This window comes from Idiotropiscis lumnitzeri, chromosome 7, assembly GCF_059441095.1.
Source record: "Idiotropiscis lumnitzeri isolate Australia: NSW breed Sydney's pygmy pipehorse chromosome 7, RoL_Ilum_1.0, whole genome shotgun sequence".
Classification (NCBI taxonomy): domain Eukaryota; kingdom Metazoa; phylum Chordata; class Actinopteri; order Syngnathiformes; family Syngnathidae; genus Idiotropiscis; species Idiotropiscis lumnitzeri.
In genome coordinates, this window is record NC_142397.1 from 4,390,831 (window position 1) to 4,412,495 (window position 21,665).

A 21,665-nucleotide genomic window follows, 5' to 3' on the forward strand; every position below is an offset into this window, starting at 1 on the left:
CGCTGTGACCGTAAAGTGCTGTATAGTTAGAGTTGAGAATCACGTTTTATATTTAATACAAACAACCACAAAAATAGTTCAAATGTAGATGTAAAATCGTTAATTTTAATAAAATACTGTGGTAATGAACTCTCTTTTAACTGTCTTTATAATGTAATTATTCTTAATTTACCACTGTGATCAAATAAATACGTGTATGTTAAATGTAATGCATTTGTTTTTTGTTATACTAATATCTTATATTATTATGCTGAATTCATTTTTATACAGATAAATACATTTTTAACCCCCGTTAACTCAAGCCTTGTGTTGCACGTCTACGGACAACAGGGGGCGCTCACAAAAACAGCGACTATATTCGAAGAACGGGTCAGTAAAGTGCTTCCGGTATTAAACATTTCACTCAGCAAATGGAGGGGAAATGTTGCTAGTTTCTTGTTCCCTTCTCTTAATTCGGTGGTATCCTCTCGTCGTACTTATTTGACGTGAATATTATTTAAAGAGGACACTTGGGTAGCCGTTTTGTGCTATAATGGCGCCGACGATCCAGACGCAAACACAGCGCGAGGACGGGCACAGGTAAATGCAATACGGCTAGCTAGCTTGTCACTCATTATCGGGAATTTGTCAATTTGACGTGTTTTTCCCCCGATTGTATATAAGAATGATAATAAAAACTCGTTCATTGGGCACCATTGTTGACACTGATGGTGATGATTAGTCACTGTTGAAGTATCTCATTTAGAATGGTTAAGTATATCTCTTTGTCCCCCTTCTTTTAGTCGGCCATCATCACACAGAACTGTCCCAGAGAGGCAAGTCAACCCTATACATTTTATTGAGTTGGAATGGAGGTGAGAATAACTTGTAAATGACAGCCATTTTGTGGCCATGGCAGGTCGGGTGTGGTCTGTCGGGTGAAATACTGCAACAGCCTGCCAGACATCCCATTTGACCCCAAATTCATCACATACCCATTTGATCAGCACAGGTACTGTAAATATCTCTTTCTACCATTGCCTCTATGGACACAAACACACTGAGTAGTTTTCTTGTTGCCGTGATAACAGATTTGTACAGTACAAAGCCACATCTCTGGAGAAGCAACACAAGCACGAGCTCCTAACCGAACCGGACCTCGGCGTCACCATCGATCTCATCAACCCGGACACGTACCGCATAGACCCCAACAGTAAGTCTGGCTGTTTACGGGCCATTACAAAGGAAGTTGTTACAAGATAATCATAACTGAACTGTACATTGTGATGCTTTTGCGAACCATTAGAGGCAGCACACTTTTTTCCTGACTTTTATTCCAGGACTTGAAAGAGTGTTTTATTTTATTTTCCATTTTTTTTAAGTACTCTTGGATCCAGCTGATGAAAAACTGTTAGAAGAGGACATCCAAGCTCCGTCTAGCTCCAAGAGGTAAAGCGCCAAAGCTGAGCTCGCCAAGATTGCTGGAGATGGCTTCGGAGGTGTTTACCCTTTTTCTTTTTGGGTCTTTCTCCCTTCAAGATCCCAGCAGCATGCCAAGGTGGTGCCATGGATGAGAAAAACTGAATATATTTCCACAGAGTTCAACAGATATGGTGTCTCCAACGAGAAAGTGGAAGTCAAGTGAGTTGATGATCAAGTGGGAATTTGTGTGCGCGCGAAAGAGAGAGGAAAACCTTGCTAACGCGTTTGTGCTTAGGATCGGCGTGTCAGTCAAACAGCAGTTCACAGAAGAAGAAATCTACAAGGACAGAGACAGTCAAATCTCCGCCATCGAGAAGACCTTTGAGGATGCACAGAAACCGGTGAGAGTAGAGTCAGTTTCACGCCACTGCAAGCTCAACCATAAAAATATTGAGCAGTGGGTCGCAGTAAGCCCTCCTTTGTGGGTTCCAGTTTTGCTGTCCTGCTATTTCGCAGTTTTTTGTTCACTTTAAAATTAGCGCAATTACAACGTTGACCACTAAGTGGCGGGATACAATTTTGTTTGACATGGTGTAAATTTGAAAGAACCAAAATAAAAAAAAAAACAGGAACTATTTTAGCACTGCCTAGTTTTTTTTAAAATTATTAAATGCACTATGCACGGTAAACTTTTTACGCCTACAGAAAGCAAAGGATCTCAGGTCATTTTCTAATCTGCATCTTTTGGCTGATTACACTGCTCAACAGGTTTTTACAAACTTCTGATTCTAAATCTGTATCTTATAATCTTATTTATAATAATACTATACTAACAATAATTATATAGTAATAGTTTTTTTAATTAAGAGTTAAATTCAACAACAAGTGGCATTTTATTCTGAAACGCAGATATAAATTACAACCCATGGTAAAATCTGTTTTGCATAAGCTTTTATAGCTCAAACTTACAACAAAAAATAAAATCTCAAAACCTAATGTGCTAGGAAAATAATTTTTAAATCTGAGTGGAAAATACATTTAGGTACGTATATAGCTACATCTGATTTAACATGTGCTGTTGACCATTGTTGTTGATGTATACTGTGAAATAATAAATTTGTTTGTTAGCTATAATCACAAAAAATGATTGGCACACTACTCTATTTTTGTTATCAATTGTTCTTGCTCTTTCAGTATATAAGGTGTTCAAATGTGTATTTTATTTAAAGGTGTATTGAATGACCTTGAAAAGCTGTAGTGCTATAAATGCTACGTTCTGCGTGTTGGGTGGGATAGATTGATGGCTAGTAGTCACTCAACACATATCTAAAAATGTCGTTTGCGTTCAGATTGCGCAGCACTACAGCAAACCCAGAGTTACTCCTGTGGAGGTTTTGCCTGCCTTCCCAGATTTCAAGGTGAGCTAACTTTTTTTTACCTGCTCCATTGAAATCAACTGTCACCCCCCAAAAAAAGTAGCAACTATTAGTGAATTCCCGATTTCCAATGTTTTCCCTGTACCTCGTCAGATGTGGATCAACCCGTGCGCTCAGGTCATCTTCGACTCCGATCCCGCTCCAAAAGACATGTCAGGACCGGCTGGCGTGGAAATGATGTCCCAAGCTATGATCAGGTAGCATCAAATAAGACACGCCATGTTTATATTAAATTATTAGGTGTGGACGCTTTAGTAATGAACACCTTCCATGCACGCAGAGGCATGATGGATGAGGAAGGAAACCAGTTCGTGGCCTACTTCCTGCCCAACGAGGACACCCTTCGGAAGCGTAAAAGGGACTGTGACGAGGGGCTGGACTACATGCCCGATGACCTGTAAGAAAAGGACGGGACAAAGTCACTTCATTAGGTACACTTGGGTCACCCAGCGAGTTCTTTGTCTTTTCAGCTACGACTACAAGATCGCCAGGGAGTACAACTGGAACGTGAAGAACAAAGCCAGCAAAGGCTATGAAGAGAACTACTTCTTCATTTTCAGAGATGGAGACGGGGTTTACTACAATGAGCTGGAAACAAGGTACACATTCCTCTGTTGTGTCCGTTGTACATGGGTCAATGTGACATGTGCAAATGTTTAATCATCACATCACGCAATTCAATATTTTTAATATTCAAAGAAAAAAATAGATACCAGGAAACTTTTGTTTCTATCGGAATGAATTTAACCCAGACCATAACAGGACCATTGATCATTTTAAAATGTATTATTCATGGTAATTACATTGATTCACATTTTATTTTTAAAATCTTCCATTTTATTAGATATTCTTATTGCTAATATTAGTAGTTTTGTCATCATTCACAAACTGGTGTTGTCGGTGCAATGTGGCTCCTGTCGCGCAGGGTGCGTCTGAGCAAGAGGCGAGCTAAGGCGGGCGCCCAGTCCACCACCAACGCCGTGCTGGTGTGTAAGCACAGAGACATGAACGAGAAGGAGTTGGAAGCTCAGGTCGGTCTCCATCTGCATCCGTTTGCCATCCACATCCGCTTTAGGTTGCTTTTTTGTTGTTGTTTTATTTTATTTTTTTTACGGCTGATTACTCCTTGGCTGTTTGATTATCAGGAAGCCCGAAAAGCTCAGCTGGAGAATCACGAGCCCGAGGATGAAGAGGAAGACCTGGACATTGACATTGACATGGACATGGACAAGGATTCTGGTCAGTCATCCTTTTTTCTCTATATATAGTGGTGCCTTCACAGAAGTGTGATCAAACCTTGAATTTTTTTTCCTTATGCAAACATGAATATGTGCAATCATGCATGTTGGGCTGTCACTAACAAATGTTTTGGGAATTTTGCCGACCAATTTTTGTGGTCAATTCAGTGCACCCTCCCCCTTCCTCCAAATGCATTCACATATGGGGGAACCGTTTTTCCATATCCAGCAATGTAATGAATGTTTTATTTATTTATTTATTTTTTGGTCTTTTTTCCTCCAGGCGATGACAAAGAGAGAGGCAGCGGCAGCGAGGTAGAGAACTCTGCCAGCGATTCAGACAAGGATGACGAAGAGCCTGAGAGGCGGGCGCGAGATGAAAATGATGATGACAATGAAGAACGAGACAGAGCCAAGATTAGCAGCAAGAACAAGAGGAGGCGGTCCAGCGGCAGCGAGAGCGGTGAGGACCGCGCCCGCGAGATGCGCGACGAGGAGGAAATCTTCGGGAGCGACGACGACGGCGACGACAGCGACAACGAGCCCAAGAGGAGCAGCGGCGACGAGGCCAGCGACGATGATGATGAAGGAAGAGGGGGAAGAGGAGGAGGCAGCAGGAGTCGCAGCGCTTCTCCGGCTCACAGCGAGGGCAGCAGTGACCACTCTGAGGCTCAGGCGCAGAGCGGCAGCGCCAGCGAAAGGGCGTCGGAATCCAGCGACGCCAGTGACTCTGAATGATTGCGCCATTATTATACACAAGCCTGCTCGTACTTTTGGACTGGAGTCATCTCCACTTTTCATCATCTACAGGTGGAGTTTGTACACCCTGTTGCTATCCTGATATCATTTTTCTTTCTTTTGTTTTTGAAGCACGGGTTACACAAAAAGTCATAATCTAGTTTTTTTTTTTAAAAAGTTACACTTTTATGTAATGACTTTCAAAACATTAAATGTCAGGCTCATTCTTAAGAATTCCACTTGTTTTTGCATCCATCATAGGAGTCAAATGTGTTTTGTTTTGCTGGCATGTGACAACAGATCTTGTCAGAACGTGCATCATGCATGCGAAGAAAGGAGTGTACGATTTCATTCTTCGGCAGTAACTCAAAATTCTGCAGAGGGCAGCTTTAAGTAGAATGGGTCCTCAGTTAACGATAGAGTGCCGTTCCTACAATACTAACTAAATTTGTACACAAGTAGGTTTATACTAACTTAAGCTAATTGATAAAATACAGAACATAATTGTATGTAGTTTTATCACACAAAGAGCCAAATACTTAATCAATTGAAGATTAGTTTACAGCTAAAAAAATTAACCATTTACCATCTCAAGAAGTTGGAATACATGTATTAAATACAAAAGGTTTTTTTTTGCGTTAAATTAGGTGGCTTTCTTCAAATGAATTTCCTTTAATCTGAATCTCACTTTGTGAATGGAACTACACAACTGCTCCCCCCTTAAAAGATTCTAATTTATCCCTTGCAAACTCATGTCTGTCAATGTTTAATATCAAACTATTATTTTGTCAAGGTGTGATCTTTTTGTTAGTATTGACTTTTTATTAGTTTTTTTTGCCATATTGGGAATTGAAGTTCCGTACAAAATGCAAAATGGAACACGTCATTTAGGTCCATCCATTTATTAGCCAGTGAGTGACATGCCATCAAAAGAAAGAAATGACAGAATTCGTCACCATTTTAATGGATTTGCAAACTCATTCGGCCAGTTGGTTTTTCAGCCACTGCTCCGTCAAGTTGTTCTTGTTGTCGATATTGAAAGACTGAGTGCAACACAAAATGAAAGAACGTCATTTTTTTTAGCTCCCCAGACACACAGAAGTCAATTTAACATATGAGAGGACAACCTTACCTTCATGGCTTGCATCTCTTTCCGCACTGAATCCAGAATGGACCCGCACACCATTAGGTCCCTTGGGTTGCACCCTTTGGATTCAATGCACATAAAATATATTTTGTGACATTCAGTGAACCATGTTCACTTTACGTAATGAGCTAGAGCAGGTGGTGCTGATTTATTACGTACGTTCGATAATATACGGCAATAATGCTTGATATTCATGTGAATGAACAATAGTATTTTACTGTAATGTACTACTCAATTAAAAAATATTTTATTGAGGAGGAATTAAACGTAAACAAGTTAGATCGCAGTTGCACAAGTGTCCACACCCTCATTTCTCGGAATGTGGGTGTGATCTGAACAAGTCACTTTCAAACTCATGTGAAATGTGAGTCGCGGCACACCTGCAACCATTTCAAGTTCAGCTGTTCAATTTGTAACGACCAGTTATGATTATTCATTCTTTTTAAATTGAGCTCTCAGCTGTCTACGTCACATCAGGGAGGCAAACGTAATTTTGCCTGCTTTGTCAGTTTTGTTTTCTAAAAGGACGACCGATCGCCACTAAAATGCAAATGCACGTCACTATTCTTGTCCACTTCAACCTGTGAAAATATAAAAGCGTTCTGCACAATAGTCTGTTTCCTGATCAAAAAATTTATAAACTGACCTTTTTTTTAGTGAAAACTGGGCTATCGTGGTTGGATAATTCCTTTAAATATATTGACCAAAATATGGTGCGAAAAAATGCTCTTGAGCTGAACAGAATCGCTAGCACCGTGCCCTTAAAGCACATGATAGCAGTTCAAATTCAACTTTTAAAATGATGCGGGACTGATGTGACATATTGAATGCTCACCGGTAGTGGTCGGGTCAGGGCTTACGAATATCACCACCCTGTAGGGGACCATCCCATCCGGTTGGATGAAATCGTAAGGATAGGCAATGATCTTGCGTGGCAGTCAAGGAAAAGTTAACATGCTGTTAAAAAAATAAATCAATCAGTGAATTTTGTGACACTTGAGTGTGTGACAAATTTGAGGTGTCACGAGAATGTATTTCCTCCTTCTAAAATCCTCATTTTCATTGCATTGTTTAAATTATCATGTTTAATTGACACTTGTGATGACGTTTATTATTCATTTAGGATATCTGGGTTCATTCCCTGGAAGTTTGCTTCTTAAATCATCCAGTGAGATGTTCTGAAAGAGAAATATTGATTGACAAAACAGAGAAAATGGCATTCATATCCAAAAATTATACACCACCACACCTCAAAAAATGGCACTTACCTTGTGTTCTTGATCCAAAATCAAAACGGTGCGGTCCAGTTTCACTAGGGGAGACATCATTATACATTGCTGCATCAAAAAGCCATGACACTGACAGCATACACATCTGTTTTGAAGATGCACTCACGAATCAGGGCGTGCTTGGGGTCCCTAAGAGTCTTCAGTTTCTCCTTGAGGGCATCATCTATAATTATTCCCAGCATTGCCTGTAGCGGTATACACAGTACAGTAAAGGCCAGTGATTCACAGTGACAGGTCCTCAATTTTTGTTTTTAATGACGTGCCTGAATATTTTTGTTCTTCTATCTATGACCGTGACAGGACGAACAATTTGATGGCAGGAGTTACACGCAACTTGTGCATCCACCTACTGTCATACAGCAGAACAATCACAGCTAATTGCCATTATATTAGCGTTGTGTACACGTACACAGGCCCAGATTGGAAACTGAGGAAGTCAATTTGCGAAGTGCTTCACTTTTGGTGTCATTTTTGTTCAGTACGATGCCTTGGCTCAAATTTGGAGGAAAAACTCAAGAAATTAGAAAAGAATGATCCAACACGTAACAACATTGTAGTGAAATTGCATCAGTTTTACTGACCATTTTCCTGCTGATCTTTTTCCTCGGGCTTCCCGACTGTGACAGAGAGTTTTTAAAAAAAGAAAGAACAAAAGGATTGATATTAAAAATTTGTGTTATTCTAAAGCTCCACACACTCACACATCTATCCAAAAACACACTCCAACCACAGTCACACGCACGCGCAATAAATACATTACTGTCTCTAGCAGGAAAAACCTGTTGACTGCTAGGGTGTGTGCCCTTAATTTCGTAAAAAGAACATTTCTGAGCTCCATAGAGGAAAAGGTTAAACGAGAACACCACTTAAAGTCAAATTTTGGGGTTCATCAAAGTGTTCTGGTGAACAAAAGAAAACGTTAACTTGGGTTTGGAGAACACTTTGAGATTGAACTACAGAAGCTCTAAGAAGAGAACTTTGGGATTTTCACAGCAGTATTTAAACGTTACACGAGGTTCTGCAGCAAAGAAACACAAATGGTTTTTTTTCTAAAACAGCTTCAATCCCTCACACAATGGTTTAAAATGCAGAAAAAATGCAATGCACCGCGTGTCAAAATTTGCATTAACATCCCTTGCCAATGTTTGCATTTTTGAAACAATCCAAATTCAACATTAAAATTGGAACTATGACATTGACAAATATGCATTTTCAACCAAACGCTAGATAAATGGATTTATGTTACAAACTGCTTACCTGTTAACAAGGCAGCAAAGCACGCAGAGCGAAGGAACAATTCAGCTGTATAAAATGTTCCGTACTTAATGTACAGGTATGAACCTGTCCCTATGACTGACGCCCATCTTCTTCTTCTCTTCTAATCATCTTTAACTCATTCACTGCCAATGACGGCTATAGATGTCCAAAAATATATATTTTTTAATTTGGCTGGCAGTGAATTAATTGCCAATTTAAACTATGTTTCATTATACAATATAAACCCAGCGCGCCCCTTGCTGGCAACGTCCGAAGTTGGAAGTAAATGGTTAGTGCGATATCCATGTTCCAAATTATTATCCAATTTAGATTTAAGAGTCAAAAACCTTTTTTTGTTTTTTCCCCCATTAAACTCGTGGGTGGCATTGTGTCTCAAGGCGTTGTAGATCATTGACATCAATTTCAGAAACCTATGATAAATAGTCTCTAAGGTGAGCCCAATTAAAGGTCGCAGATTTGATTTTTCCCCGCTCAATATTTTTCGTGGTTAAGGTATTTTGAATGTGTTACATGTTTTGTGAAGAATTATTTGCGTTTGTAAGATAAATAAATAAAAAAAAATCCAAAACATTTTTTTCCACAAGCTTTTTTTGTGGGTTAATCAAAGGTCACGGTGATATGCAGCTGACAGTTGCCCATTCCTGGTGTATATATTAACAAAATAACAATTCATTATTTTCATTTAAAGTGTTCTGTGGAAGTCCTGGTACATATTAATTCCATTAATTGTTTTGTATTGAATGAATCCAAATTATTCATATTCCACTCTTCAAAAGTCATTTTTTTTCCTGTGAGGTGTTCCGTTTGTTTTTCGTTTTTCTCTCTCTTCAGTCTTTAGACTAATTTTCACTGAACTGATTTAGAAAAACTTTTTAATTATCACTTTTCTTTTGGTTTGACATTACGTACTGTCCAGACGTATGACGTCAGACGCATGACGCTCACTCACGTCAAACGACAACTCCCCCCAAAAAAATCGAAGTACATTTCTCACCAGGCGTCCAGTCCTGTATTGTGATAAACACATTTGTTTGTACATACATTCTTTGACTTTGTCGGATCCACGGCCAGAATATCTCATGGACACCACCACGACGGAGGATCGGAATGTACACCTCTCGTTGTGAAGGCAACATTATTGCTAGCAAAACTTGCTAAGCTACGAGGCTAGCGCTAAGCTATGTATTAGCGCGTTAGCCTCAGCTCGCTAAAAGCGCCGACAAAGCCATAAAGGTAAACAACTTTGTGTCTCCCCAGTGTATGTTCGTGTAATAACACCGAGGTCGTCACGGTGAAACTATTTAACGTGGCCACGTTGTCGTTGAAGTGTTTTGAGGGTGCAGAAACAGCGTCAACGAAAAACAATACAAACCCCTCCTCATCACTAGCAAGGCCGACTTTGCTAGCGCTGGCTAGCTCATTCCAGCTGTCGATGTCGTTTGGAAGTCTCGTTTTACTCTCCGGTGACTATTGTCATGAAAATTATGCTGAGCAAAAGCCACTCGGCGTGTGTTGATATCGGTTCTACAGGTCCTAATGTTACTGGTGCTAACATTTGGAGTGTGTAGTGCGAGTTTTTGACATGCTACATTTACTCTTGCCGGTCACCCAGTTGTATTTACTGTAATGCACTGTACTGTAGTTTATGTGTGAACCCAAATGGATTCAGAGGGCTGTATACTATGTAATACAATGATAGAGCGTTATCTAAATATTCATAAAGCACGTTTTATACACAAGACAAATGAATGTGCTTCACACAGCTAAAGACACAGCACCTAAAAGCGTTTACAAACACAAGGGCCAAAGACCTTGACAGGAGCAAAGCAGAGAAAGCAAAAGTGTTGGTAGCAAACTCCTGTTATACACTTCAACCCATTTTTTTCAGTAATATAGTAAATATGAGCGGAAATTTGAACTTTTAAACAAGTTGATTTACTGTGCTCGCCACTAAATGTTCTGTTTGCACCCCTGAAATCTTCAGGTTAGAGGTCAGTCTGCTCCCCGTTAAAAAAAAAGAAATCAGTCTGCAACTGTGCTGGGTTCATTACAAAGATGTTCGCAAGAAGTTTTCAAAATTTATTGGAGACAAGAATAACTGCGACAGATAAAACTAGGGCTGTGCATTTAATTTAAATTTAATTCGGATACAATTCTAATACTAAACGATTACAAATTGGCATAATGGTGAAAAACGATTATTACATACAGTGTGTGTTGTGTGTGTGTGTATTTTCTTTCCTGGAATTTATACAAATGTGCCTTTTTAATTTTTTGGGGGATAAAATAAATTTTGTTTGTCTTAATATTGTTTCCATTCACACATTTTTTTGTTCCCAAAGCATATAATCGTTTGAATAATCGTGATTTAAATTATTACTCAAATAATATATATATTTTTTCATAATTGAGCAGGCCTAAATAAAACTTGCCAACGTCTTTGCAACCTTTAATGAACCCTGCCGAGTAACAAACTTTTGCTATGCCGGCAAAAATTTACAAGCATTTGCCGCTCATTGAGATAGCGCCTTAAGGCTTATGCTAAATTAAAGGCAAATGAACCACAAATTCATATGAAAGACTGTTTGTTTATCTACTTCTTTTAGACCTGTTACTTACCAATGACTTTGACTTGCAGCCTTTAAAGCGTTCACTTTAACAACTACACAAAATCTTACCAAATGTGGCGTAAACACAAGTTCGTAAACAAATCTGTGGCTGTATCGCTTCAATTTTTCATGTTATATTGAGCCGGCAGATGTTTATGTGGATTTTATTAATTGTCTAGCCCCACTTTTGTGCTAATCTGGTTCAAAATGGCCTGTGATACATTCTTGTTATTTGCCTTCTCAAAACATTCAAACTGTATTTCCGTAGGCATGTGTGTACAATGTGAACAATTTGTTGATTTCCATGAAACCCGTGTTATCAGACAGATTCATGATGAACCCACTTTGACTACATGAGCTGTATTATCAAGACAATGATTTAAGATTTTAAAAAGTGCTGGCACCAGTGACACTGCCAAGGACTTGATCAAAAATTGAAAAATGTTCATCTCAATTCAAATGCTAACAGCATTCCTTTCTGTGTTCTTCTGCTTTCTAAAGTGACCAATGTGAGCCTGAGCATGCAAGAGTGACTCTACAATCTATTTGGACTCTTCCTGTCAGGAACACTTTAAAAGGAATCCCCCAAACAGGACACACAGCGACCTGTCAAGATTTCCCGTTATGTTTTGCTGCACCTGAACCATGTGAGGGGTCTCTGAGTTGGCGTCTGGGGAAAAGACTGACCCTGTCTGTCCCTGAAACGTGTGCTTTCCCCACCCCGTTGCCCTCCTTCTCCCCCCTACTCCGTCCACACATTCCCCATCTCCTCATCTAAAAAAAAAAAGGAGCCACGCCATGATGTTCAGAGACCAGGTAGGTATCCTCACGGACTGGTTCAAGGGCTGGAACGAATGCGAACAGACGGTGGCACTGTTGTCCCTCCTCAAGAGGGTGTCCCGCACGCAGGCTCGCTTTTTACACATATGCCTTGAACACTGGTTGGCAGACTGCACAGAGATTCATATCCTGGAAGCGGAGGCCAACAATGCAGGTAGATGAACTTGTATTTCCGTATTGGTATACAGTGGAACCTCTGAGGTGGGTAACAGTCTCTTCTGGGTTGCTGGTCGACCTACGATTGGATTTTCAATTCAGTACATTGCACATTTTGTCATTGTAGTCTATGCACTGTAAGATTTTGCAGGTTATTGGCTGTAACGATTCTTTTTCCACATGGCCACAGTAGACTCACATTGCAAAAAGCCAGAGCAAAGAGAAGAGAGTGCGTAAAAGTCAGAATGTCCAAAATTTGGAATCATTTCACACTTAAAGAAGCAAAAGTGCAACTCGCTTAAATTTCACAGCTGTATGTCAACGATAATGTCAAGAACATGAAGATGGCCACTCACAAGTATACCAAAGTAATACCTGCAAATCAATATAAATAGTAGGATAGTAGGGCTGCAGCTAAAAAAAATTTTTTATTAATCACATAATGTGTTGATTGTTTTGTTGACTAATCGATAAATCTGATTCAAGAAGAGTTTGATAATTTCCCTCCCTTTATTAGAAATAGGTTAAGTCACATTGACAGTGCCGAAAAGACACAAACAAATCAATTAGGATTTAGGTCCTTGTTGTGTCTCTAATATGTCAGAGATTTGGCAAAAAATAGTGATAATTATTTTGTAAATTAAAAGCAGATGTTTGCAAATGTCTTATTTTGCTCTAACAACAAACATTGGTCTGCTTTCTGAAAATATTTACTGGTGAGAGAGTGAAATTCTGAGGATTTGGACAATTTTAAATGTCCCCAGGCCACTAAACGATTAATCAATTATCCCAAATATTTATTGAATAATTTTATAATTGAGTGGATTAATCATTGCACCTCTAATAAATAGTAAATATAACTAAATAGTAAATCAATATGTGGTCACTACTTGGTGGATTCTGTCAATTGCCAGGCAAACCGTCACCAGATAAAATATGTAATAACGATACAGGCCATCCAACATTTGGAGAAAGTGCTCACTAAAAGCCAAAGAAAAGGCACTGAACTTAGGTACCGAGGCAACTTTGGAGGTTCCCCTGTATATCCAAATTGTTGTTTGAACATAATAAAGCAGCAGCGCTGATTAAATGTCCTTTCTCCTCAGCCATAGTCAACCAGTGGCACCAGGAGCCCAAGGAGAAAGTGGTGTCCTTGCTCTTGTCCCATCTGCCTTTGCTGCAGCCACGCAACAGCGAGGCCAAATGTGAGTACATGAAGCTGCTGCAGAAGGTGTTGAGTCACACCATTGAGAGTAGCTTGTTTGTGGAGGAGAGCAGACAGCTACTGTCCTACGCGCTCATCCACCCCGCCACCACGCTGGAGGACCGCACGTCCCTGGCTATGTGGCTCAACCACCTGGAGGAGCACCTATCCGGCGGCTACACGCCGTCCACACGGGCGCCCCCCAGCCCGTACCACCCGCGTCAGGGCTCGGACGAGTGGCCCAGCTCGGCCGAAGCCCTGGAGCCCACCCACGCCTGGCACGACAAGTCCCCCTCATCCAGCACGTCTCCTGCAGGCCAGAACGGACACATAGCTTTTCCAGGCGGATTGTCCTCTCCTGTCAGCAGCAATAGCACAGGTTTATTTTTAGCTCGCATTGTCAAAACTGCAAATCACACAGACCACGTTGTATTTTTATTTCTTTTTTACAAACGTTTCCCAATTCCCAGGACTGGGCGGGCAGATGCAGCCCAGCCCCATGAAGAAGTCCGTCATCCCCTCCAGCACGCAAGCGTGTGGCTCCGAGTGGCTCAGTCAGGATGACACGGGAAGCCGGCAGAATTTTCTCCCAACGGACCATGCGCCGCTCTCCCCGCAGAGCAGCGTGGCCTCCTCGGGGAGCGAGCAGACAGAAGAGCAGGGCTCAGCACGCAACACCTTCCAGGAGGACGGCAGTGGCATGAAAGGTCAGACGACTCTCTCAATCGTGTGCAACGCTGCAGTGATCTAAGTTGACCTCTCGGTTTGTCCCGTGATGTTTTGTTGCAGACGTTCCCGCCTGGTTGAAAAGTCTCCGTCTTCACAAATATGCATCACTTTTCTCCCAAATGACCTACGAGGAGATGATGATTCTCACGGAGCATCATCTGGAATCTCAGGTTTGTAAAACGTCGATGCACAAAGACCTGATTTAGATTCCAATGAAATCTCAATATTTGAATTTGAACATGGCGATGTTCATTTTTGACTTACATCCAGGTCTTTTTTGCTAAAAAAAAAAAAACGCCATATGACGGCATCAAACATTGTCATAATTTAGATGGTGCTCCTAACCGTCAGGTTTCTTACTTTTAGAAAGGAAAATGAATCATGAGCTAAGCCCCAGCTGACTCGTGGCCCGAGTAAAGGCAAACTATAAAACTGATAAATGTATTCCTCCTGTCTCATCAATGGTAAAGACTTGTGTTCTTAAACCCGATGACGATAATACATCACCTTTCAATGAGGCGTGAAATTAAACTATGTACCCCGCTGGTCACATGTGGCGACAACACAATTGTTGTCCCTGCCCCTTGGCTTCAATGAAACAGATGGTGATTGTGTTTGGTTGTGTAGTAACATTATTGATAGCTGAAGCAAGAAATGTCACGTCTGCTTAACACACGTCTTGTTATCGCCTTCGTCTTTAGAATGTCACCAAGGGAGCGCGGCATAAAATTGCCTTGAGCATCCAAAAACTGCGTGAACGGCAGAGTGTCCTCAAGTCTTTGGAAAAGGTAATATAAACAACATGTTTTTTTTTTTACGAGTTTATTGTCTGGGACCAATGAGTTTGTTGTAATTAGTCCTCATGTGACTCGCATCTGCTAGGTCAGGAAATTCTTCTTCAGCCCTTTGGCTGATTGGGTTTTGGTTACTTCCTAAAGTGCTTACGTGTTTGCAGGACATTTTGGAAGGCGGAAACCTGCGCAACGCTCTGCAGGAGCTGCAGCAGATCATCATCACGCCCATCAAGGCCTACAGCACGCTGACGCAGACCCCACAGGAGCCGGCAAGTGCTCCCCCAGAAGCGACAAAGTCAGTGACGGATAAAGACGCGGCCCAAGAGGGATTCCATTCCCAGAGCACGCCCACCTGCGATGGAGACTCCTCGGCGCCGCCCATCTCGGACGGTGATATTGCCGGACAGTTCACCCGAGTGATGGGGAAGGGTAAGAGAAACCTGTTTGTTTACTTGATGTGTGCTTTGCAAATTTATTCGAACAGCTTCTGATGCAAGGTTCATGCCACAGCTGCCTCTCTTATGGTTATTACACCAGTATGGAGAAGCTCTTTGACCAAACCAAAATAGTATTTTTAATGCTAAAATATCATTCTTATTGTTATCTGTGAATTGTTAAATGTGATATTTTGCACAGATTTTTTTTTATTTTTTATTAAGATGTCAAATGACAGTTATTTATTTCGCATGCTTGAACGATTTTAGCGGTTGAATTATATGCTTGATTCCTTTCTGGCCGGTTCAAATTTGAGTCTAAAAATAGGAAGTCTGTTTGAAATTCCTTATTCCTCTTCAGAGTGGTGAAACTGAAAAAGCCCTGCAATACAGTACGTATTCTTCAGCAGTCGTATAAGCAAAATTTCATCACAAACGATTTTGAGTATTCTCTCAAGTGACAAAGTGAGTGCATTGCATTTGTTACACATGCTCAAGTCATTGATTCCGATAAAGTCATTGGCAATGTTTGTCTCCTTTGGCTATACGAAGCAGATAGATGGCAGCCAAACATGGGATTGCTCCAGCTATTCCGGCCCTTCTACCACATTCCAAGAACATGCCTGTTATGGTGATCGAAGACTCTTATCTGAACCTTTGACAGCTTCTTACCTTATAAGTCATACATTTTGTTAAAAAAAAAAAATACATTTATGCATCAGAAGTGAATAAATAGAAAGTCACACACAGAGAAATAGACACCAATGATCATGGCGTACTACCGGTTGCGTTCTATTATTCATCGGTTGTGTGGCCTCATATCAACTGAGAGAAAGGAAGTAAAAAAAAAAAAAATTGTCGCCATGGCAACTCCATTTGAGCCCTCCTACATTAAGACGATGCTGATTAGGCTACTGTCCTGATCATCGCGGTGTAACATGTGACTGACTCTTGCTCGTCACATTTCTCTTTTAGGTCATCTTGTCAATTTAACACTTTAATTTCCCGTTGTGAAATTCTGCGTATCGTGTTCTGACCTCCCCTGGCGCTGATCTCCTTTGTAACTTCAAATCAATATATTTTTGGAACATTCATTTAATGCAAGAACTCGTGTCTTGATGTGGATATTGTCGTTGACGTAACTGAGTGCAAATACACTAAAGTGCTTCCTGCAGTTGTAATGTATATTCAAATAAGTTATTAATTGTCCTTGTCCGCATTCTCTGCTCATTCCACATGAACAGGCTCATGTCTTTTGTTTCAGTGTGCACTCAGCTGCTTGTGTCCAGGCCAGATGAGGAGAATATCAGCTGCTACCTGCAGCTCATTGAGAAGTGTCTAATACACGAGGTGAGTGTATGTACCTGATATATTTTCAGCAAATGGCGTCCAGGATTAGAAATGTGGTTGTGACTCAACTGCAGATGGGCCCGTCAGTCAGTTAGAACCAATTGGCCGTTCCATTCAAGTAGTACTTTTTTTTTTTTTTTTTTTTTTTATAACCTACAAATATTTGGTGGAGGATTTAATAATTGTGAATAATCAAGCCATCTATTATCCAAAACGCTTATTCTCATGAGTGTCACAGGCGTGCTGGAGCCTATCCCAGCTGTCCTTGGGCACTCAGTGGGGTATTCCCTGAACTGGTTGCCAGCCAATTGCAGGGCACACATAGACAAACAAAAATCACACCTAGGGAGAATTTAGAATGGTCAATTAACCTACCATTTATTTTTGTCTAAAAAAATGAAAAAACTAAAACCGTCAAACTGTTTGAAAAATGTGAAAGTTTATCCCAACTGACCTTGTTGGCACATGAGAGAGGATAATGGCGTGCATCTGTTTGCATTACTGAGTAAAAAAGAGACATAGACACGGAAAGGTAGATTCTTTGATGGTAAAGTCGCTCCTGCTTACATGGCCGCCACACTGGCACGTCTTTTAGTCTGCTCTAAGTCTTTTTATTGATGACACGAGAGTAGCGCAAGCCGCAAACACGTGACCAGTCCCTGTTGATGGTTCCAGTAAACGGCCCTGTGGCGAATTGCGGCCAATTGTAGAACTAACAGATTTTGAGAAGGAATGTAAAAACAGACGCATTGAGTGATCTGGACACTATTTTCTGTCAATGGAATCCAGTGTATGAAACTATTACAATGTATTCCAAATGAAATTAAACTTTAAAAGCAAATAAGAAGTGCTATTATTGAGAACCCGAACAAGAACCTTAGTTGACTGGGTAGAATGACCATCGTGACTTAGCATAGCTAATTGCAACTACTTCCTGTTTTGTTGCTGTGCTCTTTTTGTCAAGTTGATTAATTGGGGGATTTCCATCACCTTGTACTTAACCACAGCCAAACTGAATTTAAAAGGATTTGAAATTTGGCGTTTTTCTTCATTCTTTTAAGGCTTTCACAGAAACCCACAAGAAACGTTTGGTTTCCTGGAAGCAGCAGGTCCTCAAACTGCTCCGCCTGGTCCCTCGGAAAGCCATGCTGGACATGCCCGTGTACCGACAGAAAGGGTGAGATGAGCATACTTTGGAATCCTAGCCACCCTTTTATGTGAAGTACTTTAAGATAAGGGAAAAATGGAGTCCTCCGAGTTTACTTTCTTTCACCTTGTGTGTTCCCCGCTCCAGCTGGGCCTACGGTTCCAACTCCCTCCCCACAGCGGGTTCTGTGAGCGGAGGCGTGGGCCGGCGGGGCCAGAGGCAGTTCCAGATAACCCCCCGTGGACTCCAGGCGGGGCGCATCGGCCTGCTGAGTCCCAGCGGAATCGGCGGCGTCTCTCCTCGACACACGCTCACCAACCCCGCGCTGGCAGGCCAGGGTCGTCAAGTCAGTGCAGCGGCATCCTACTTTTCTGATCATCGCAGCTTCGGCGACTGAGCTGAATGACAAGCGACTGACGTGAGACATCTGTGACCCTCTCCTGTTTTTTTGTTTTTTTTTAGAGCCTATGGTTTGCCAACCCCGGGGGAAGTAACAGCATGCCAAGTCAAAGTCGCAGTTCTGTGCAGCGGACCCACTCGCTTCCTGTCCACACCTCCCCGCAAACCATGCTCATGTTCCAGCAGCAAGGTACTGTATCAACTCTCTCCCATCCGCCCCCATCATTCTGTCATATATTTCCTCAAATAGTCTCTTTGCTTGAATTAATTTCCTGCCAGTGTCCTTCAATACTGTCCAGTACCACTTTAGAATCCACCTTCTTCGCTCTTGAATCAAGTAATTGTAATCTCAATTCATGGCGCTATTTTTTACACACGAACACAATGAGTCATCTGCTCAATCTGTTGCTTTATAAAGCCAGTGTTGCCACAGTTACCCGGAAAGAGTAACTTACTTATTACTCGATTTTAACAGTAACTATGTTAGATTACAGGTTACTTTATTATTTTTTTCATGCACAGCTTTTACATTGCAGGTTATGTACTCTTTGTGCCATTTTCGTCTGGCGGCAAGGCGGGGGATTTTATTCTATTGAAAATCTTTTCCTTGACTTAATAATGTTTGGGGAACACTGCCATAATAGATCCCTCACAGTTGCCCTCTGCAGTTGAGTAAATAATTTCCCACGGTCACTTTTTTTTTTATTTTTTTAAGGAATAACATTATCCGTGTTTTTACACACTCACCTTTGTGAGATCTGCATATCTTCTCATGACATCCTATGTTTATATACAACTTTATCCCCCTTTTTGCACGAAAGATGCATTTCTCTCAAAAATTGTGGAAATATAAGCTTTGGCTCCTAACAGCCAGTAGGAGCATCTGTCTTTCTTTGTTGGGAAATAAACAAGGTATACTTTGTATTTCAATGAATAGGCGGAAAGCAGCCTCAAATGTTTGTTTTTTACAGGCGAGGCTGTGTCACGAAAAAGGTCAGCGTTGACTCTGTTGGAACATGACAGGGCCATTAGAAGCAAAGTCTGCCACACGGCATCTGGTATACGAGAGCTTGTGTGCGCCTTGCGGAATGTGCCAGATTGTTTAGGGCCACACGCTGCTCGCCTTGTCTTATTATTGTGTCTGCGACACAGAGGGAGCGCGACGGGGCTCCGTTGCGAAAATACCACCAATGATTTCTTTTTTGTTTTACATTATTAACTGCTAAAACAATACTAGTTGGATGCAACATTCATTAACAGGAAGTACGGTACAACCTTAATGATTTGAGCACAGTTGAAAGAATTTTACATATTCTGCCAGGGTTTGTAAATTTATGAGTTTATGACCTGTACAGTATGTATATAATTGTAATGTTACGACTTCATTCTGGTCCAATTAAACTTTTTTTCTTATGAATTTATCGTGCTAAAATATTGCTATTATTCTTGAAATATTTTAACCTTATTCTTATAACACTACAAATTAATTATTAAAATTGATAACTGGTACGTTACTCGTAAATTGTGATCTAAAATATTATCCATACACTTTTAAATGTCTATTCTCGTGAAAAATTTACTTTTGTAATGTTTAAACTTTATTAGAAACATTTTTGGTTTTTCAAATATCGTGGAATTGCCACTTTATTTTTCTTTTCTAAAATTTGAACTTTTTTCGAATAAAATTACACGTTCTTGTCAAATGTGATGTACCTTGGAATACAACTTTGTTCTCTTTAAATTCGGATAGCGAGCCTCCCCATAGTTGATATTACCTTATTTTCTTAATATTTCAACTTTACTCTCCTAACAGCACAAATTCCTTAACTTAATTTTACAACTTTGTTCTTTTGGTATGCCTTTTCCCATTGCAGCCCACGCAACTCCTTCGTACAACCACAGAGAAATAAAAAAAAATGGATTCAATCATCCCACAGGAATTTAACACTTAATTATGTTCCCCTTTATTTCATTATTAGATTGCCAAGTTCCAGGTGCTGACCTGGAGATCAACCCTACGCTGGAGTCGCTGTGCCTCAGTATGACGGAGCATGCCTTAGGGGGTGAGTGTCCTTCCATGCTCTCGCGCAAGCCTAACACTGACTCGCTTCCCCCCAAAAAAATAAAATCAGTGGTGAGCATAAAATGTCTTGACACATTCTCATCCCTCCCACAGACGGAACCGACCGGACGTCGACGATATAAAAAGAAGACAAAAGAAAAATGAAAAAAAAAAAAAGAAAACAAGTTTCTCATCACCCAGCACAAAGATTACGTACGCTCGAGCAAACCAGGCAAAGCAGTCACTACATAATGACAAAAAACTGTGTATATGTTCTCTAATATTTTTGTACTTTATTATATACAACTAAGTTTATTATTACACAAAAAAAAAATGAAATACAGATAATTATTATATTGCAGGACAGGGAGGAATGTTGACGCCCATGTCACTTGCAGGACTGTGACAGGGCGCAATTGTGAGAGAGAGTGAAAAAGGATCGTCGCCGTCTTCAAAACGGCCCTTTGAGTTCTCCTCCTTTTCCTTATTCCCCGCAGACATACGCCACCTCGCGTGTGGATTGGCCAGATGTAAGGCACTTTTATACAAACTGCACTAGACTAAATTGGCTTAAGAAGACACTTTTGAGACCCCGGAAGGCTTCTGAAAAGATTTCCCTACCCTTTGTTTAAACGGCGACTAGTCCCCTAACTGTCCTCTCCGGATAACTGAGAGGACGAATATGCGACTTAAGCAGCAGGTTACACCCAAAAGAGTCCTCCTCCCCTCTAAAGCCAAAGAGAAGGGTTGTTCAGTCCATGGCTCACTTGGGAAGGATTCCTGGCGACAGAATGGTTTAACTTTAAAAAGCAGCCTGAGAACGCTCAGCTGCGCTTTATCTCCGTTATATCTTTTTTTTTTTTTTTTTTTATAATTCCCTACTAACGTCAATGATGATGAATTATCGCGTTGTGCAGAGCAGCAAGGGCCAACCGAGGGTTGTACTATTGCACAAGAGCTGATTTGAAACGTAGTTCCTCTCCGGGGGGGGGGGGGGGGGGGGGGGGGGGGTGCCTCGGTTTTATGACTGTGGTGGCGTGACACTAAAATTGTACGCAAATCCAAACATGCCATGGTCTATCTATCACTATCCCGCGCTAAAAGCAGTAAATTGTTGTAGTAAAACGCTTCTAGGCCGTGAATATAAAACAATTCAATGAAAAAACTTTAAGTCCGGTGGTAACTGATTAGCGGCGGATTCTTATGTGGCAGATAAACTAGTTCGTAACCTCAAAATGTCGGAAACCAAAGACCCGCTGGACAGAATTGCTGTAACATTGACATGTACTGTACATACGCAAAATTGATGGAGAATGCTTAAATTCACTCTCCCTCTTGACAATCGGCCCCCCTAAAAAAATTGACCCCGTGGATGTAGTTTGGCACCCGGAAGTGCACCCTCTGCCCTCACACG

General features: G+C 41.0%; 3 protein-coding genes across 4 annotated transcripts; 2 read left to right on the forward strand and 1 right to left on the reverse strand.

Annotated features, from left to right (window-relative positions):
* The first annotated feature begins 340 nt into the window (after positions 1-340).
* On the forward strand, positions 341-5,047 carry paf1 (PAF1 homolog, Paf1/RNA polymerase II complex component). Its single transcript, XM_088301279.1, has 14 exons — positions 341-579; positions 783-815; positions 899-991; positions 1,071-1,192; positions 1,362-1,428; positions 1,519-1,620; positions 1,697-1,802; positions 2,751-2,819; positions 2,931-3,034; positions 3,118-3,234; positions 3,308-3,436; positions 3,763-3,868; positions 3,983-4,076; positions 4,359-5,047. Exons 1-14 carry the CDS (start codon positions 533-535, stop codon positions 4,811-4,813), a joined length of 1,644 nt encoding a protein of 547 aa, XP_088157405.1. The 5' UTR covers positions 341-532; the 3' UTR covers positions 4,814-5,047.
* A 652-nt stretch (positions 5,048-5,699) lies between these two features.
* gmfg (glia maturation factor, gamma) lies at positions 5,700-8,563 on the reverse strand. Of its 2 annotated transcripts, XM_088301280.1 has the most exons (8): positions 8,507-8,563; positions 7,831-7,866; positions 7,356-7,434; positions 7,229-7,272; positions 7,089-7,138; positions 6,796-6,887; positions 5,946-6,019; positions 5,700-5,856 (listed from the first exon to the last, which is right to left on the reverse strand). In XM_088301280.1, exons 2-8 carry the CDS (start codon positions 7,831-7,833, stop codon positions 5,791-5,793), a joined length of 408 nt encoding a protein of 135 aa, XP_088157406.1. In that variant the 5' UTR covers positions 7,834-7,866; positions 8,507-8,563; the 3' UTR covers positions 5,700-5,790. The 2 variants fall into 2 exon arrangements, with proteins under 2 accessions (XP_088157406.1, XP_088157407.1); XM_088301281.1 differs by lacking the exon at positions 8,507-8,563 and having other exon boundaries at positions 7,831-7,975.
* Positions 8,564-9,488: 925 nt separating this feature from the next.
* samd4b (sterile alpha motif domain containing 4B) lies at positions 9,489-21,239 on the forward strand. Its single transcript, XM_088301167.1, has 13 exons — positions 9,489-9,760; positions 11,638-12,130; positions 13,239-13,715; positions 13,807-14,043; positions 14,126-14,235; positions 14,767-14,853; positions 15,021-15,288; positions 16,558-16,643; positions 17,705-17,820; positions 17,938-18,136; positions 18,253-18,379; positions 20,169-20,252; positions 20,366-21,239. Exons 2-13 carry the CDS (start codon positions 11,935-11,937, stop codon positions 20,392-20,394), a joined length of 2,016 nt encoding a protein of 671 aa, XP_088157293.1. The 5' UTR covers positions 9,489-9,760; positions 11,638-11,934; the 3' UTR covers positions 20,395-21,239.
* Positions 21,240-21,665: the final 426 nt, after the last annotated feature.

Coding starts and splice junctions, on each gene's coding strand:
- paf1 (XM_088301279.1), top strand. CDS start 533: ATGGCGCCGACGATCCAGACGCAAACACAGCGCGAGGACGGGCACAG. Junction 992..1,070: donor TACCCATTTGATCAGCACAG/GTACTGTAAATA, acceptor CCGTGATAACAG/ATTTGTACAGTACAAAGCCA. Junction 3,035..3,117: donor ATGTCCCAAGCTATGATCAG/GTAGCATCAAAT, acceptor CCATGCACGCAG/AGGCATGATGGATGAGGAAG.
- gmfg (XM_088301280.1), bottom strand. Junction 7,273..7,355: donor CCCCAAGCACGCCCTGATTC/GTGAGTGCATCT, acceptor TGTCTCCCCTAG/TGAAACTGGACCGCACCGTT. Junction 6,020..6,795: donor CCCTGACCCGACCACTACCG/GTGAGCATTCAA, acceptor TTGAATCCAAAG/GGTGCAACCCAAGGGACCTA.
- samd4b (XM_088301167.1), top strand. CDS start 11,935: ATGATGTTCAGAGACCAGGTAGGTATCCTCACGGACTGGTTCAAGGGC. Junction 13,716..13,806: donor TGTCAGCAGCAATAGCACAG/GTTTATTTTTAG, acceptor CCCAATTCCCAG/GACTGGGCGGGCAGATGCAG. Junction 18,380..20,168: donor GCTCATGTTCCAGCAGCAAG/GTACTGTATCAA, acceptor TTTCATTATTAG/ATTGCCAAGTTCCAGGTGCT.